A 19,617-nucleotide genomic window follows, 5' to 3' on the forward strand; every position below is an offset into this window, starting at 1 on the left:
TTCACAATAAATTTATCTGCAGATCCAAAGAGAAGAAAATCAAACTGGCCAAAGTTTTGTAAGGTTTGACAAAGATGTTGCTAAGACCGAACAGAACTGTTAATTATCTTAATCACAAGCAACCAAGAACTGACTACTGCGTCTCTTGACACATACACAAAATAGATCCTTTTCATCACCAAATCCTTCCTGACTTTGCTGATTTTCATTAATTTTGCACCTGCTTTTCTGAACTTGATTTCTCTGAACCTGATTCCCAGCAGCTAAAACATTCCAGCCTGACACTCTCTACTAGCCAGTATCTGCAAGCATCTATCTGCCTACTTCACACTAAATCACATAAAATTACTGGCAGACTTCTACTTCCCAGCCCACTGTCTTCTTAAACTTTGTTTTGCAGTTACCGACACTGTTCATTCACTTTGCAAACCTGGGTTTAGCTTCCTGGCAGTCATGGATAAAATGAACTCTACCAAGTAGGAAAATTTCCTCAGGGCCAGCCAGTCCTTCACCCTGAAAGCCACTTATTTAAACATAACCAATACAATCTCTATAGCCCAGCATCAGCCAAACCTACTGTGGGAAGCAAGGCTAATGTTTATCTGGAAGTGCATTTTTTTTTTCCTCAGAGAAAACAGGGTGGCTTAGTAAAAGGGCAAGGTTTTGACATTATTATTTACTTTGTGACCGTGAGAAAGTTGCTTACCTTTATAAAGACATTTTTTTCTCCTTTAGTGTCATTGCTTAGTTTCAGGTCACAGGTAGATAGATGTGGATCTCAGTACTTCTATTTGAAGAGTGGCAGTTTTTTAAAAAACCTGACAAGGTCGGTGACCTTGGAGACAGTCTCTTATCAGTCCCAACCCACCTTTTCATTTCGATACCCTTTGTTTTAAGACAAACATTAATATAAAGCCCATTTTACAGAAAATTTAATATTTAACAGCTTACCAAGTTAGATATTTGCTTTCCTTACTCCCTGCTGTGTAATCAGACCAGCAGGCCTTGCGGCCTCGTATTTTTCCCTGGCTGGGTTCTAGACCAGGAGTACAATAGCATTGTGTGTTCAGCTTCTAACAGTGTAGGGGATTGTTTCAGTCACGCAAAACTTAAAAAGCAAATATTCCATCTAGCTTTTCTATTATTTCCTTTTATTTTTTTTTTGGCTCACAGAGGAAGTTAGGAAGAAAAATAAGCCAATTCATCAAATATAACCACTTTTCTAATTCTGAATTTTAAAACTGCATTATATAATTCATGTTTAGTTATGTCTAATAGGACTGCTCCCACAAAGAAAAAGTTTCTTTTATTCATTCCATGATGAAACCAGTCTCATTACTGCTCTTACTTAATATCCTTTAATGGGACTACAAGACCTGTAGCAAAAATTCTAATTTGCATAAAAGATTTCACCATCAGACATCAGCCTACTTGTAAAGGCTGCACGTCTACTCACAGCCACACACAGCCTAATGCTGCAGCCACATTCCCACCTTCTCCATTCCTGGAACATAATCATATTCTTTCATTCGACATATATGTGAAGACCCCTAGTGGATACCTGAAACCATAAGTGGTACTGAGTCTTATATTTACTCTTTTTCCCATACATACATACCTAAGATAAAGTTTATTTTATAAATTAGGCACAATAAGCGATTAGCAATATTAATAAAATAATTATAACATATTGTAATAACAGTTCTGCGAGTGTGCTCGCTCAGTCTCTCAAACTATCTTGTCCCACACTCACCTTTCTTCTTGTGATGATGTGGGATGATAAGATGCCTGTGCGAGGAGATGAAGCGAGGTGAATGACGCAGGCATTGTAACATACTGTTAGGCTACTAGTGACCTTCTGACAACACATCAGAAGAAGGATCATCTGCTTGTGAAACCATGGATGAAGGGGGACTACTGGACAGTTACATTCCTCATCTCTAAGCATGTCTCCTTATCACTATCCTGTACTTAAATAAGTTAGTGAATTTTAGACTAAAGAAATATAAAAAAATATCTTCTTTGCTCAATATCTTCATTCACTATTTTGCTATTTTCTGCTCTAAATTAGCAATTCTGATAGAAATAAATCAAGAAAAAAATTTATTGGGCAATGTTAAAAGAGAAAAACTGATGATATTCTACATAAATTGGTAACTTCACCAGTTCAATAGTCATTGGGGGGCTTACATTTACAAAGTAATGAAAATAATCATTTTCAAGCTTTATGTACTTCTTATCACACTCTAAGTAGATTTCCTATTTCTAAGAAGTCACGTGATCTAACAATGTATCATCATTATTACTCTGATAAATATATTATCATATAGCAAATCATTATTCATAGAACTTAACTGCTTGTTATAGATTTTTAAATGTGGGTCAATTTCCAATTATCCAGATGGATTTGGAAAGAAATTGTATAACATATAAACACATAAATATTTCACACACTTTAATCCATGAACTGGTTTTCAAGCTTTGTAAGAATTTATTTAGAGGAAACATTTCTAGATTGTTACATTTTATTCTATCTTCTTTCTTTTCCTTCTTTCCTTCCATAGGAGAGTTTCAAACTTAAATGCCTTTAAAGGCAGGAGGAAAAAACCCAAGAAAAACAGAGGGGAAAGTATACCCTTAATATGTAACAAAACATCTTAAACATTTTATTTTCATCTTGCCATAATTTTCTCCATGCACACAGTTCCCCAAATTTCCTGCTCTCACACCCCAAAACCTCTCCCATCTGTTTTCTCTCCTGCAACACAGCCCTATAATTCATAATCCAAAACCATTTATTGAGCCCATCCATGACTTCAGTGTCACCCCCTTTGTTCTCAGGGTTTTTTTTTAATTTTTTTTAAACATTTATGTATTTTTGAGACAGAGAGAGACAGAACATGAACGGGGGAGGGTCAGAGAGAGAGAGGGAGACACAGAATCTGAAACAGGCTCCAGGCTCTGAGCTGTCAGCACAGAGCCTGACGCGAGGCTTAAACTCACGAACTGCAAGATCATGACCTGAGCCGAAGTCAGACGCTTAACCAACTGAGCCACCCAGGCGCCGCTGTTCTCAGTTCTTTATAAACTGTTATCAGCTTGGCCTCCAGTCTTCCAACAGAAAGACACTCATTACTCAGATTCTGCTCAACAAGGAAGACCAGAAACTAATTAGCACAATATTTACTCTATGAAAGAGAACTGAGGGGAATAAATGAAAAACATGACAAATATGTATAATTTATTGACTTATCTGTATCCCTGCTCATTTAGCTCTAAATTTCCTAACAGAAAAGGTTATGAATATTAGAAAAATACTCATTCATATAACACATATTAACGAAGCACCCAGTATCTATCAGTCACTGTTCTAGGCTCTAGGGATATAGCAGTGAACCACAAAACAACAACAAAATATATTACATAAATGCTAGTTGGCATAAAGTGCTATGAGGAAAACAAAGCTGGGTAAAGGAGACAGAGAGCTGTTGGGCAAGGTAGCTCAAGGAAGGCTTCCCCAGTCGGGTGACAATGAGTGGACCCAAAGAGAGTGAGGCACATAAATATTTGGGGGATTAACATTCCAAGGGAAAAGATAAAACTACAAAAGCCCTAATGTAGGAGCACAGAAGTGTTCAGGGAGAAATCAGAAAGACAACATGGATAGATAGAATGAGCAGGGAGCACGTTTAGCATCGAGGTCAGAGTTAACAGGGTAGAAGCTAGGGTCAGGAGAGGCAGGACCTTGTATATTGTCCCTGACAGAATTGGGAATCCACTGAAGGGTTGTGAGCAGAGGAGAGACCATGATCTGTTTTCCTTTTTTTTTTTTTTCTTCAACGTTTTTTTTAATTTTTATTTTTATTTTTATTTTTGGGACAGAGAGAGACAGAGCATGAACGGGGGAGGGGCAGAGAGAGAGGGAGACACAGAATCGGAAACAGGCTCCAGGCTCTGAGCCATCAGCCCAGAGCCCGAGCCCGACGCGGGGCTCGAACTCACAGACCGCGAGATAGTGACCTGGCTGAAGTCGGACGCTTAACCGACTGCGCCACCCAGGCGCCCCGATCTGTTTTCCATTTTTAAAGAAGCATTCAGGCTGCTGGGTGCAGAACAAACTCTAAGTAGTCAAGGGCAGATAGGAAGCTATTGGAATAATCCAAAGAAAACTTGAGTGGCTTGAAGCAGGGTAGCAGCAGTGGACATATTAAGACATGGTCAGTTTGAAGTCTCTTGAAGCAGGATTTGTTGACAGATTAGATGGAAGAGAAAAAGACTGAACAAAGACTAATGTTTTTGGGGGTGCCTGGGTGGCTTAGTCAGTTACGTGTCCGACTTTGGCTCACGTCACGATCTCTCCATTCATGAGTTCAAGCCCCGCGTTGGGCTCTGTGCTGACAGCTCGGAGCCTGGAGCCTGCTTTGGATTCTGTGTTTCCCTCTCTCTGTACCCCTCCACTGCTATGTTCTCTTTCTCTCTCCAAAAATAAACATTAAAAAAAAAATTTAAAGAAGAGCAAGGTTTTTGGCCTGAGTCTAAGAAGTAATAGATGATACACAATGATATGGAGAAGGCCACAATGACTTAGTGGTTTTTTTTTTTTTAATTATTAAAAAAAAAAATCTTGTCTATATTCATTCTCTAAGGGGAGAACGAGTGGTTTTCCCCAGGACAGGTCTTTTTAAAAAAATTTTTTTTTCAACGTTTATTTATTTTTGGGACAGAGAGAGACAGAGCATGAACGGGCGAGGGGCAGAGAGAGAGGGAGACACAGAATCGGAAACAGGCTCCAGGCTCTGAGCCATCAGCCCAGAGCCTGACGCGGGGCTCGAACCCACGGACCGCGAGATCGTGACCTGGCTGAAGTCGGACGCTTAACGGACTGCGCCACCCAGGCGCCCCTCTCCAGGACAGGTCTTAATAACTACCATGTAGAACAACCAACCTCCATGGCCAACACTATGTTTCTCCTCATAGGCATTTTCCCTTTGCTGCTTCAAAATAGGACCAACCAACTACAGAACCCTGGTCAATTAGCAGAGCGGAAAAAATCATAGAAGGACCTGATCTAAACAGGGCTTAACAGGTACTGTGGTAGTGGACAAGTCAGAAAATATATTTAAATCAGGGAGAAAACCTTTAAAAATATATTTCAGACCAGTAAAATTAGCTCCCTATTTTATAAGCAAGAAAGAACACAGAGAGTGAATATGATTATCAGAGGATAGATCAGAAAGGAGGTAGGGACCAGACACCTAAAAAAAGGCTTTTTTATTTTTTGAATGAATGGTGTTCTAGCATCTAAGGAGAGGCAGCCAAATTTAAATCTCACTCTTGGATTACAACATAAGTTACATTATTTTGGATGAAAATGAAATGAAGACCATATTATTATCCCTGCAAAGATTAAACAATACTTACTATTGAGTCATTGATCATGCTATTTTCACTTTGCAATTTCCATGTGAGAGTCTGTCTAGAGGTACACGTTTTAAAAAGGAAAATTTCTTCAAGTCATTAAACGAAGATAAAACTTTTACAAATAACATGTAACTATGTGTATGTGAAATGTTTTCTTAGACAACTTACTGGCAATAAAAGTAAACCACTGGTATGGGCAGGAAGTGCTCTATTACTGTCTTTTCAGTTTAAAAACCTTAAAAGGAACTTGTAAAGCGCACACTATGGTAGCAGCCACTCACTACAGGGAGGTGTCCATTAGAACAGAAAATTCTAGTAGTTTTCTCTCCATCTGAGAGCTGCCTTCCAGGAAGGAATATTAATTCCCTCCAATCAACCCTAACTGTTTGAAGACGGAATGAAAAGAGAGAGCAGCTATTTCAAGGAGAGAGAGAACTTCATTAATGGAGAAAGAAAAATACTTCCCTTTTGTCAGTTTGAAACAATTTTTCATATTTAGAGTATGATGGGAAACCATGGTGAGATCATACAAACCTTGAGCTTACTTACGCAAGAACAGTAGAACCCTCACAAAGGAATCAAGCCTTCCACCTACATGAGGGAGGAAGCAGGAGCAGGCAAGGACTGGGCTCCTCAATCTCTAGCAACTACTAGAACCTGGGAGCAGAGCCAGCCAAGGTTGTGGGGCTCCAGGAGGGAGCCTCAGCTTGCCTGCAGCAGTGCTAGGACCAACCCTACCCTCGCGCTTCTACACTCCGTGCAAGCTCCACTGAGGCCAAAAGAGGAAAGAGTGACGTCAGAAAAAAAAAGAGAACCTTGGTAATTGTGAAGACTGCCTGTCGTAAGGTGCAGCTCACCCTGTTTAGCAACGTAGGCATTCTTCAGGAGGGGTGATACCCATGCAGAAACAATGGGAAAATAGCTACACAAAATGAATCCATTTCAGCCTTAAAAAATATTTTTAGCATAAATTTCCTGTCACATGGTTATATTTCTACCACACAGTAGAATTTCATTCCTCTTTCCAAGTCCATTTCTCATTTATATGCTCTCTAGAATACTAGAGGAAGGAAACAGTAGCTTAATACCAGTAACAATTAAAAAAAAAAAGTCCAGATCTATGCCTATCTCTGCAATGTTATCTAATGTAAAACACATAACACTCCTCTGAACTTTACTAAAACAAGAAGGCTGGGATGGTGGGGTTTGTTTGAACAGAAGAGTGCTCCATGCAGTAGCACTACAAAAGGATTAGTAGTAAACATTCCTTAGTTTTGTTCACACTAGAAACTGAAGGGGAAGAAAAAAAAAAAGGAAAGAAAATTCTTGCTTTCTTTCTCTGCATTCTTCTCCTTACTGACTGAATTTTTAAACTGTCCTATGTTACTAAGAATGAGTCAGAGAAATAGAACTTAAACCAATTTGTACTTTGCTAGCCCAGAGACGCCTCCTTGAAAGAGCCAAAAACCCTGAAGATACTACATATTTAATGTGAAAGTTGAAAAATACCGTGAACCCTATTCTTAACATGAAAACAAAACCAAACTCTCTGCCACTTATAAGTCCCTTGGCATGCTGTGTTACCATCTGACCACACTATTAAAAAACAAAACAAAACATAAGAAAGATACAGCAGAAAATGAAACCACTTACCTTGATCAGTGGACGTGACTTCACATATATTGATAATTAGTTTACTTTGGTTTGATAAGAAAATATTTGTCTTTACTCTTTCAGAGATCATGGGATAAAATCTCACTCCTGGCTTTAAAGCCTCTGCTAGACTGGAGATCACACAGAGCAGCCAGGAGCCCGCACCAGTGCCCTGTGTACCTCAGGGCATTCTCAGACCTTAGTTCTCAAAGACAACCTCATGCATAATATGCCACACCCCCAGAGGAAGGGCTGCTGCAGGGTTTTCATGAGACCAAGTATCTGGTGATACAGAGACGTCTATTTATTACGGTAAAATAAACAACAACAGAGGCACATGGAAGCTTCAAGTGAACTAGAAATGCATTTGGGAATAGGATGGTTTATAAACTGCCTAATTCCTTAACTGTTAGTAATGCTCTCAAAACGCCAGTGTGAAAAGTTTGTTTCCACTTTAACTGGGTCCATGCCCTGGACGGAAGAGGTTACAGACTCTGGCTTCACAGGCTTAAGACGTTAAAATGTCATTTTGGATGATCAAAAATGCTATTTTGCCACTTTGACGTTCCATTTTACGACAGGTCATGGAGCTTGGTGAATAAATACTACTCATAGATTTCCTAAGGAAGCCAAGTTTTGTTATTTAGAACACTGTACAATTGGTATAATATTTATTACTCACTTTTCTATATCTTTTTATGTTTGCATCATTCAACAAGTACTCGAAAAATTCCTCATATCCTGAAATATTAGAAAATGTCAATTAAAATATTTATAAGATCACAATGAAGTAACAGGCTACACAGATATCCCTCTCAGGGTTAGAAATAACCTCTCCAATCTCCTCATCGTGTCCATAGGCAATCAGTGTCACAGTCCAGTTGCATCAAATCACTTGGATGGCATTTAAAAAAAATTTTAACATTTATTTATTTTTTGAGAGACAGAGTGAGATGGAGCATGAGTCGGGGAGGGGCAGAGAAAGGGGGGTACACAGAATCCAAAGCAGGCTCCAGGGTCTGAGCTGTCAGCACAGAGCCTGACACAGGGCTCCACCTGACAGACCGTGAGATCATGACCTGAACCGAAGTCGGACGCTTAACCCACTGAGCCACCCAGGCGCCCCTTGGATGGCATTTTAAAACACACATTGCTGGGGGAACCTGGTGGCTCAGTCGGTTGAACATATGACTTTGGCTCAGGTCATGATCTCACGGTTGGTGAGTTTGAGCCCCATGTTGGGCTCTGTTCTGACAGCCCAGAGCCCGGAACCTGCTTCAGATTCTGTATGTATGTGTCTCTTTCTGCCCCTCCCCGCTTACACTGTGTCTCTGTCTCTCTCTCTCAAAAATAAGTAAACATTAAAAAAGTTAAAAAAAAAAAAAAAGTTGCCTGGGGCGCCTGGGTGGCTCAGATAGTTAAGCATCCACCTTCAGCTCAGGCCATGATCTCATGGTTTGTGAGTTTAAGCCCCATGTTAGGCTCTCTGCTGTTAGCACAGAGACTGCTTCAGATCCTCTATCCACTGTCCGCACCCCCCCCCCCCGCCCCTCTTGTGCTCATGCTCTCTCTCAATAAAAAAAATAAACATTAAAAAAAATAATAAATAAAACACAGATTGTCTAGTCCCATCTCCGCAACTGAATTCAGTCTGTGGTGGAGCCCAGAATTTACATTTTTAACAAGCTCCCAAGTGACAGGAACACTACTGATCTGGCACTGCACTTCAAGGACCACCCTAGGAGAAGTACTAGGGCAAGAATTTGCCTGTTTGGAGTCTTGCCTCATTCACTGAGGGCCTAATGCCCTGGCTCACTTGCATCTGCTTAGAACTGCTTGATGTCAATGGCAGGAGGGCGATACCCAGGATGAGGTCTGAGGGGCTGTGGAACAATAACTTCCACCTGCTCACCGGGAAGGGAGTGGTCATCAACTTAGTAATTCTGAATAAAAGAAATCTACTTACATATTAGGCCATGAATAGGTTTTAAAACTCATCTAAAAAGAAGGGATAATTTGAAACATTAAGAAAAGGAGTCCAAGAAAGAAGAAATCGGAATTGTCTTTTAGTTCCTTTGCAAACTCCACCCATGTGTTTGAATTTCACAGTGGCAGGAAAACTGTCTATATTGGATTCCAAGACTATTTAGACTTGGCAAATTTCAGTAATGTAAAAAACAGAACGTTTCCCTGTCATAAAAATGCTCCAGTTGATGTGCTTTCTGAGCTTTGATAGCAATGTTTAAATTATAAATTCAGGTTTGGTTGTCCAACAAATAAATACCTTTTCTTTTTTTTTTTTTATACTTAACATTTACTTTTGTGCCAGGGGCTGCTGAGCACCTTCCATGCAGCATGTCATTAAATCCTCACTGTAAGGCAAAAATGAGTTATCACTATAGAGGAATAATTCAGGTCAGGGAGGAAATAGTAATTACCATTTTGTAGAAGAGAAAACTAGGTTCAAGAGGTTAAAAAACTTGGCCAATAACACTAGTAAAACAACAACCTTTAAGAAGTTAAATTCACTTTTGTACAATAAATTAAGATATAATGGAATCCACTTTTGAATTTTTATAGAAACATGATTTGTAGCTAGTAAGTGATAATAAAGTATAACTTAGTGTAAACTCAAGTGATAATAAAGTATAACTACTGCTATCGACTCTCACTGGCCACAAGCGGATAATCTGCAATTATATTCAGCATCAAACCGTAAACTTGTTTTCTTTTTAATCCAGAAGAAATTTTTTTTTTTTTTTTTTTTACTTCACATTTTTGTTTTAAATTCTAGTTAACATAAATGGTAAAATTGGCTTCAGGTGTAGAATTTAGTGATCCATCACTTACATATAACACCCAGTGCTCATCCCAACAAGCATCTACCACAAACTTGTAACTAAATTCTAAGCTCCCTAATAATAGCCAGGGCAGTTTCTTACAAAGTTAAACATGCACTTCCATGTGACCCAGCAATCACACTCCTAGGTACTTGCCCAAGTGAAATGAATACTTACATTCACACAAAAACCTGCACATGAATGTTTACAGGGGCTTTACTCATAGTCACCAAAAGCTGGAAACACCCAATCATCCTTCAATTAGTGAATGGATAAACAAACTGCAATAAATCCATGCAATGGTCTAACATTCAGCAATAAGAAGGAATGAACTAAGGACGCATGTGCCTTAGAAAGAAGCCAAATATAAAAATAGAACTAGCACCACGATGTAGCAATTGCACTAGTAGGTATTTACTCAAAGGACACAAAAATACTGATTCAAAGGGGTACCTTCAAGGAGTACCTCTTATGTTTACAGCAGCATTATCAACGATAGCCAAATTATAGAAAGAGCCCAACATCCATCAACTGATGAATGGATAGAGAAGATGTGGTGTGTATGTATGTATATGTGTACACACACACACACACACACACACACACACACACACACTGGAAAATTACCCAGCCATCAAAAGGAATGAAATCTTGCCATCTGCAATGATGTGGATGAAGCTAGAACATATTATGCTAAGCAAAATAAGTCAGTCAGAGAAAGACAAGTAACATAGGAAGGATTTCATCATATGTGGAATTTAAGAAACAAAACAGGGGAAGGAAGGGGAAAAAAGAGAGGGAGGCAAACCATAAGAGACTATTAACATAGAGAACAAACTGAGGGTTGCTCAAGGGGAGGTGGGTGAGGGATGGGCTAAGCGGGTGATGGAGACTAAGGAAGGCATTTGTGATGAGCACTGGGTGTTATAAAAGTGCCGAATCACTAAATTTTACTCCTGAAACCAATATTACACTATATGTGAACTAACTAGAACTTAAACAAAAACAAAAAGAAAGAAGCTAACTTAGAGGCTACATATATATGATTCCTTATGACATTCTGGAAAAGGCAAGCCTACAGGGACACAATAAGTCTGAAGCAGCAGGTAGTATGGGAACAAACTGGCTGATTACAAAAGGGCATGATGGAATATTTGGAGATAGGACTGTTCTAGATCTTCATTGCAGTGCTGGTTACATAACTGTAAGCATTTGTCAAAACTCATAATTATACCCTAAGGAGGGTTAGTTATGTTGTACACAAATTATCCCTTAGTTTTAAAAATTAAGGAGCAAATAAAGCAATATATTCTTTAAGAAAGCAAAAGGGTATGAAATGCATAGTCTTAGTGTAAACTCAAAACCAAATCATTTTGGTACATTCATTGCCTTTCTCATCAGTAGTAGAGATCATCACTGGTTCATTTTATTCATTTAAAAATCTTTTTTTCCCTTTTATTTCTTATTTTTTGAGACAGAGCAAGAGAGAATGAGAAAGTGAGAGCCTGCACAAGTCAGGGAGGGGCAGAGGGAGAGGTAAAGAGAGATTTAAGGCTCGATCTCAGGTCCCAATGTGAGATCATGACCTAAGCTGAAATCAAGACTTGGATGCTTAACTGACTGGGCCACCCAGGCGCCCCTGATTTTTAAAAATCTTAAACTCAGAAGTGACCTAATTAGTTACCCACATAGAGTCCCTCTGGGAAAACTGAAGTTTATGATAATACATTTAAAGGGAACTTTCAAATAAATGTTTAGGAAATAGGTAATTTAATAAGATTATTTGTCACATATATCATAGCCCCGAAAATGCCTAAAATCAATGTTACACAACTCACAGTTATTCACCAAATGCCTTATGCACGGAAGACTTCACGGGCCGGCATTCTGCTCCTATGCTTCTCCTCCTTACAGAGAGGTTATTCTTCACAAATTGTTGAAGAAGGACTTAGAAAGGTCTGTCAGACATTCACATAATACTGTATTTCATAACCATTTGTTGAACTTCATTTACTTTTTGTGTTAAAGCTATCTCTACAACTTTCTATAGCTTACCATTTCTAATGGAAGTGATCTAAGACAAAAATGTTACCACACGGCTTGTGCTTTCTCAACTAAAATTTATTAATCTGCAATGTTTTTTAAAAAGATGGTGGATTAAGTTGTCTGACCTAGCATTTTTTTTTAAAGCGACCTGGCACACCATCTGTTGTATACTTGAAAACGTCTGTGGACTAATGCCAAAAGTGACTTTAATAATTATTTACTATGTTTTGGCAATAAACACGTTTTGGCAATAAATAACAAGACAGTTATACCAAGTGAATGCTAGTATTTCACTTTGTTCAGATACAACAAGGAGTAAGAAAACGGAAGTATTTATGACTTTCAGTTATCAACTAAGGAGCAAAATCCTCACTCTCCAATGTTATTTAACTGAGAGGCAATCTCCATTTTCACAGAATAAAACTAACCTGAATCTTAACCCATTTTGCACTCTTTAGTTTTCTAATAACAATCTAATAAAATCACGTAACAATTTGATACTAAAATGATTCCCTCATTGACCTAAAAAAACACACATTTTAATTTAAAAAGTCAACCAACTGATGCCTAATTTCCATTCTGCACGTCTGTGAGCCTTAATGAAGTCCTAAAAATTCTTGAATACATTCCAGGTAAATGCTGTTTGTTGCTTAAATATTTTTGTACCAAATTATTTTTATACAGATCTTCAAAGCAAGACTATTATCCCTGAATTGTTATTCTTTTAAAAAATATTTAATAGAAATGTTTTATGTTAATTCTGTAGTTAGACGTTCAGTTAGAGTCCCAACCACACAGTACTGTTAAGGACCCCTCAAACCAGAGTTTCTGGATGGATGATAGATAATATAAGCCTTGGTTACACTGCTGCCCATTCTGGCTTCTAATTCAATTCTGTTCCTCTTCCACTCTGGCTGCCCAGCGAGAGCTATACATCTTTCTTATGGTGTGTGGATAGGGACAGCTTGTATACTTTAGATACATAGGAGAGAAATCTGCAATATGTCTGCAATGTCATCCGACATTAATAATCCTCTAATAAAAAATACACAATCCTAGAGAATAAAAACACTCTTTTCTAACCTAAGTTATGGAATTGATCTGCATATCTCAAGTTATAACCTGTCTGATTTTCTTGGTATGTGTTTCCTGTGTCACAACGCTCACTTCACATGTTCACACACACCATTCAGCAGTACACACACTTGAAGTTGGTGATGTGTCTCTCTTGTAGCATTTCCCCCACTCATTATAGTGCACCTTCACATCTGGCATGCTTTTTATCTAATTCAGCCTTTGTACTAATCCCAGGTAACTGATATGATCTAAATTCAAAGGAGCAACAAAGTTAATGGATAAATACAGTGCTTCTTCTTTAATTATGACCATTATTATTTTTGCACAACTTCTCTGGATTCCACTTGAACAATGCCAGGTAACGACCCTACACTGGAAGAGCTATGTATGTGTTTCCTTTAGGAAATCACATTCACTTCAGCAAGAAGTTAATTCTGAGATTTCAAATTCCACAGTCATCATCCTGTCACCACCTGGATTCCTCCTTTTCCTACTCTAAACTCTTGAATGAACCTATTCTTAGCTGTCCTAATAGCTTCATTAAAGAATATTACACACAGCACTTACTATGATGCTGGATACAAGATACATGTCCATTTCTCTTCTCTCCTCCTCCCTCCCCATCACAGTCCCCCTGCCTCACCCACCTCACAGAGTCACTCTTTACAAATGCTTTCTCTAGCAGTTTCTTGTCCTTCACCTGTACACACCACAACACTGTCCACCTGTAGGTCTGTGGTTCGGAGGCTGCCATTTGGTGTGAACAAAATACCACCACAACTATTTTAAAGGATATAGAATTTCTGTTAGGGAAGATGAAAAAGTTCTAGAAATGGCTTAAGTGGAGACAGTGGTAGAACAATGTGAATGTATTAATGCCACAGAACTGTACACTTAAAAACAGCAAAATGGTAAGTTTTATGTATATTTTATGACAATAAAAAATTATTGCGACTAGGACATTTTCCACCATGAATTTATGACACCCAACCTCAGCCAGCCTATTTCTGCTTTGGCCAATCTCTTTGTTGATGTTTATGAAGTCCCTTTCATAGACTCTCCACTGCCTGACCGTGCCTCTGCATTCTACTTTCTTGACTATCTATTCGGGACAACTGACCCACTTGAAAGCTACAGCTCCTCCCCTATGCAGAAGATTATAAAACACCTGTTTCTGGTACCAACCTGTCTCTCAGCTTCATGCTCTCATTCCCATATACCTGTAAGCTACCCCTTACACTGGAGAAGGGAAGACTGAATTTAACCCTGAAGGGTAAATGAGATCTTATTAGGCAGCAAAGGAGGGAAAGCACCTTATTTCAGGCTGCATAGTGAGGAGACGTGTGGCAGATTTGCAAACTTCACTGCGGCTGGCAGGACTGTTCATCACTTCCCAGCTGATCTCCTCAATGGCTGCTTACTGCCCTCAGAATGAATCCAAACTCCACATAATTCCTTAAGGCTCTGTCCCCTGCTTACCTTTCTAGCCTCATTCCTTGCCACGTTGCTTTCAAAATATGTTCCCAAACTATGTTCCCTCTATCAATCACCGGTTTTGAGAAGGAAGTAAAAAAAAAATGTTTTCTTTTCATAAATTTCCACAGGAACCTAACTATTATTTTTTCCAACTTTGAAATAGTCATGCAGCTTCCAGAAAAGGCTCCTCTGAGGCTTTAAGAAAATAAAACTTAGGCTTTGCCCTTGGCAGGTCAGATAAAGGGTAAAGTACAGCCAGTTACTTGCTACTAACTTGGGAGAAAAGAGGGAGGGCTTTTGTTTCTCTCTCTCTCTTTTTCATCAGCTGCCTTGCTGCCTCATCCAGATTTCTTTTAATTACTTGTCTTCCTTTCTTCAAGACCCTTATGCACAGCGTGATGGTGTAACAGCAGCTGCCTAGCCTTTTGTGTTGGCCCAAATATTCTTACAGGACAAACTCAGAATATGGGAAGAAAAGATAACCTAAATAGAACCATCACCATCCCGTCTGCAAATCAGCCATTCTACTTATTTCTTCCCTTTTATCCCACAGATAATGACACACTTAAACATGCAGTTTCCTTTTTGATGCAATCACAGGGATATATTACAGAAATAAAGAAAACTCCAAAGAAAGAAAAATAGGATATTAGTCATTCCAAATTTTAGTAAGCTTTCAGATAACTTTTTCTAAGCTATTATGTTTGTGGTAGGAAATAAGATCAAGGATAAAAAGAGAACTTAAAAAAAAAACAGCCAATTTCCATCATATGGGCCTTAAACTGATGAATGGGGTACATGATAAATTATAAATGTACTTGCTTGAAATTTTAAAATCATTATCCTAGCAATCTATATATTGTGAATTTTACCAATAATGCTGAAACAGATTTTCAGTATTATACTAAGGATAAAATATCCATATAACTCTTCAAGACATAACACTTAGTTTGTACATTAATCACTAAAACTCAAATAATCTCATACTAGTAAACAGTTCACTGTCTATGGGGTATGGCATAATCTTTCTCTTCTACACAGGGTAACAAAGACCAATGTATTTAGCATCTGGGCACATAACACAAATGGGTAAGGATACCAGTCTACAACAGTATGAATTATTTACTTGTGGCAAATTGGAGAATTATTGTTTTTAAATGTCAAAGCTCAAAAACATTGTGTGGATCAAATAAAACTTTGAGCCACTGATTTGAGGTTTGTTCTGAAATTATTTTATCCATTCATTCACAAGGAATTATTGAGCCCCTACGTGGGACTCCATACAGTATACATGGCACACTGCTAGGTACTTGGGAATTTTTTAGAAAGTCCTGATGATCACTTTCAGTGGAATCTCATTTTCAACTGCACTATTCTTTTCAGTTCCTATGACCTCAAGGTCTTTCATATGGTCAGGTCTCACTTCCCCCTGCAGGTTTCCTTTGAACACTTATTTACAACCGTAATTAAATGGAAGTTCACGCAATGTCCTCCTTGTTTAGCATTTGTCTTCCCTACTATTCTCAAAGCCTCTGGAAAGCAAGGGCCATGACTGTCCCATTCATTTCTATAGGTCCTCTGCACACAGTATCAAACACTTAATACAATCTCAATTAATAATCCCTTCCAAGGAGTCAAAGAGAGAGCAGACAAGTAGAATGGTGACTGACAAGTTTGGCTGGGGGCCCTGTTACTGCAACAGGTGTAGGAAGGTCAAGGAGGGCTTGCTAGAACAATGATCTCCAAACTTTTTGATGGCACATCCCTCTCAGTATGAAAACCGGGCATCGCACCTCCAAGTATGTATGGATGCATGGATGCATGTATATATGCATAAGTTAAATGCATTAAATACAAGTATTGTTGCACTAAAATACATACTGTGAAATACTAAAATAGAACCTAATATGGTGTGAGGTACAGATAAAATACTATTTTTGAGGGGTCAGTGTGATTCAATCTGCTTTGTTTTTTAAAATCTTGGTTAAATAGTTCATGGTATAGCCATTTGAAAGAGCAGATCTAAGTCAGTTTACTTCCATATGTGGTTTTAATGGTTATTTCTAGCTGAGAAAAATTCATTGTTCTAAAAGGAAGAACTACATCATTAGCTGCACTTACTAAATCATGATATACATTTTTAAATCCATCTACCAACTATGCAAAAGTTTTCCTTGAAATTCTTCTAGTATATTTCTATCTGCCTTGATGTCTTGGAAAGTGTTACTGTTTTTTTTTTATTTTTTTAATTTGGTCTAAACCCTACTATAACTATCTCAAAGATTTTAAAATAAGGCAAAAAGGATCTTGTATTTAAGTCTGAATTAGTATGCAGAAATAGTTATTTTTTATTTTTATTTTAGAGAGGGACAGAGATAGAATGTGACCAGGGCAGAAGGGCAGAGGGAGAGAGAAAGAGAATCGCAAACAGCCCGACACAGGGCTCGATCCCACAATCGTGAGATCATGACCTGAGCCAAAATCAAGAGTCGGATACTTAACCAACTGAGCCACCCACGCACACCAGAAATAGTTTTTTTTAAGTAAATAAAATAAATAAAAGACGCACTAATATCTATCTTGCTGAGGACACAATAATGGAAATATTTCCAAAGAGTCCCTCCAAAAATGCTCTATCACGTACTTTTTCCCTTTGCTGATTGCAGTTACTTTCTCACTCATTCAAATGTTACCCTTCCCTCAGAAGGACAGGTTGTGCTTAGTTTTTCAAATATATCTGCTAGGTAAGAACCTGCTAAATATGTACAGACAGACACTTCTCTTCACATGGAGTATTAGCAAATGGGGAACATTTGTGGGGTTTTTTTTGGTAAAAGGATATAAAGGTCTTTAGTCTGCAAACTTGTTTAAGTACTGTGCCATTATATAATCTACAAATATGGTGCTTATGATGATTTGTCACCCAGTATTACCAGAATTCCATTACATTATCTAACATATGTAATCATCACAATTATCTAACAATGTAATCCCGGTCTTTTTTAACCAGCCATGCCTAAAATTCCATGGGCAGAAAGGAGACCAGTGATTCTACCAACACTTCGAAGACTTCTGGGTAAGACTCATTCTTCTCCTCATCTCTTCCATTGGATGCTCTATTTAACACTTTCAGTATCCTGGGCTTTAAGCACCTGCGAGCATAAATTTGATCAACAAAATCCATGACCTCCAGCAGCACCCAGTTTAGCCAGGGACAGACATGAATGCGTCCAGAACCATCTGAGACTTGAGGAGGATTTGCTTAGTTCTCTTTGTTGGGGTAGGGCTCTTTCCAGGAGCAGAGACATTGAGAGCCAGGTGACGTAGTGACTATTCTAATCCTATGGGGGAAGACCTCTCCTTATCTTCCAGGCAATGAAATGGCAACACACAACTGTCACTGGTCACTTGGGTAAATTCCTTTACCTAACATTTTTTTTTCATTAGTTTTAGCTCAGTTCAACAATCGAAGTGTAAGCATGGGTTCTGTGCTGAGCGAAAAGCTGGGGATTAAAATGAGTAAAATAATTCCTGGACTCAGGAAATCAGTCAGTTGGGTAGAGAAGCAAGGTAACAGTCAATTGCAAAATATGGTGCTGACAGATCTAACCACAAGGTGCTTCAGGAGCCCAGAGGAGAGAAATGCAGCTGGAAAGAAAAGTTTACTGGAAGACTGGTAGTTGAGCGGTGTCTTAAAGGAGCCCAAGTAACACTAAAAGTATTTTTTTCTGTTTAAAACAAAAACTGTACAATGTATAGCCATTTCTTACCTCAACACTCACACTGCTTCAGTATTTTATTACTGAAATATATAACTAACTTCATGGTTGGGTAAATTTTAGACATTTTTGCATAAATATAGATATTAAAACAGCCGTCTTCAAAGCTACTTCATTTCAGGTAGTCAAACTATTGAATTAGCTAGTGGCTAGTACTCCAGATACAGACCTGGTTCTTCTGAGGAAAGACACTACTTCCTTGACAATTTTCTATGACAAAAAGGCAATGACAAACTCAAACAGGGAACAGGAATACTAATTTGGAAAACGACTGCCAAATGTTGTAGCACCATCAGGGACCTTAAGTCTGAAGCTAAATGAGCTCAAAGTCATAAACACTCCACTCCATAGAGCCCTCAAAGTGGCCATGACCATGAGTTGAGAATGTGCTCATCAGAATTGGCCTAGAAGTTGTCAATCATCACAGAAGAGACTCAATGTATACAATAATCAGAAAGAAGAAAAATAAATTAAGGAACAGATATATTAGTGATCATTTTACAGCAATAATTTTATACCTATTTCAATTCTTTAAAAGTTTTATTTATTTATTTTGAGAGAGAGCGTGAGCAGCGGAGGGGCAGAGAGAGAGGGAGAGAGAATCCCAAGCAGGCTCCGCACTGTCAGTGCTGAGCCCGATGTGGGGCTCAACATGAGGCTCAAACTCATGAACCTGATTTCATGACCTGAGTCCAAACCATGAGTCAGATGTTTAACCAACTGAGCCACCCAGGTGCCTCTTCCAATTTTTTAAAGAGGGAAAACAAGGGGCGCCTGGGTGGCTCAGTCAGTTAAGTGTCCGAGTCTTGATTTTGGCTCATGTCATAATCTCATGGTTCCTGAGACAGGGTTTGTGCAGCCAGCATGGAGTTGGGCTGAGATTCTCTCCCCCCCCCCCCCCCCCACTCTCTGCCCCTTTCCTGTTCGTGTTTTCTCTCTCTCATTCTCTCTAAAAATAAATTATTTTTTTTAAAAAAGGAGGGAAAATTAGCTTTACAGAAAATGCTACACTGCCAACCCTGAGATCAGCTTACTCTTTAAGGGAGCTACACCTTTCCTTTTTTTTTTTTTTTAATATTTATTCATTTTTGAAAGAGCGTGTGAGCAGGGGAGGGGCAGAGAGAGGGGGACCGAAGACGGAAGGGGGCTCTGTGCTGATAGCAGTGAGCCAGATATGGGGCTCGAACTCAGAAACTGTGAGATCATGACCTGAGCTGAAGTCAGATGCTCAACCAACTGACCAACCCAGATGCCTGGGAGCTACACCTTTTCCTAATGAACAGAAAGAACATATCTTCATCATTACCTTTGGCAAAAAGACAACT

At 38.7% G+C, this 19,617-nt stretch overlaps 1 protein-coding gene across 8 annotated transcripts in view; it reads right to left on the minus strand.

Moving 5' to 3' along the window:
• The window catches only part of FGD4 (FYVE, RhoGEF and PH domain containing 4), a 250,933-nt gene that overhangs the window by 127,338 nt on the left and 103,978 nt on the right, over positions 1-19,617 (minus strand). The window contains exon 1 of one of the 8 annotated variants that reach the window (XM_040488467.1): positions 7,075-7,268. The exons of 6 other annotated variants lie outside the window; for them this stretch is intronic. In XM_040488467.1, the coding sequence (XP_040344401.1) occupies positions 7,075-7,165 (91 nt within the window). In that variant the 5' untranslated portion in view covers positions 7,166-7,268. Of the gene's footprint in view, positions 1-1,753; positions 1,952-7,074; positions 7,269-19,617 lie in introns of those variants that run through there. One more of the 8 variants, XM_040488468.1, reaches the window with a different exon arrangement.

This window comes from Herpailurus yagouaroundi, unplaced genomic scaffold, assembly GCF_014898765.1.
Source record: "Herpailurus yagouaroundi ecotype Mexico unplaced genomic scaffold, PumYag 166, whole genome shotgun sequence".
NCBI classification, from domain to species: Eukaryota; Metazoa; Chordata; class Mammalia; order Carnivora; family Felidae; genus Herpailurus; species Herpailurus yagouaroundi.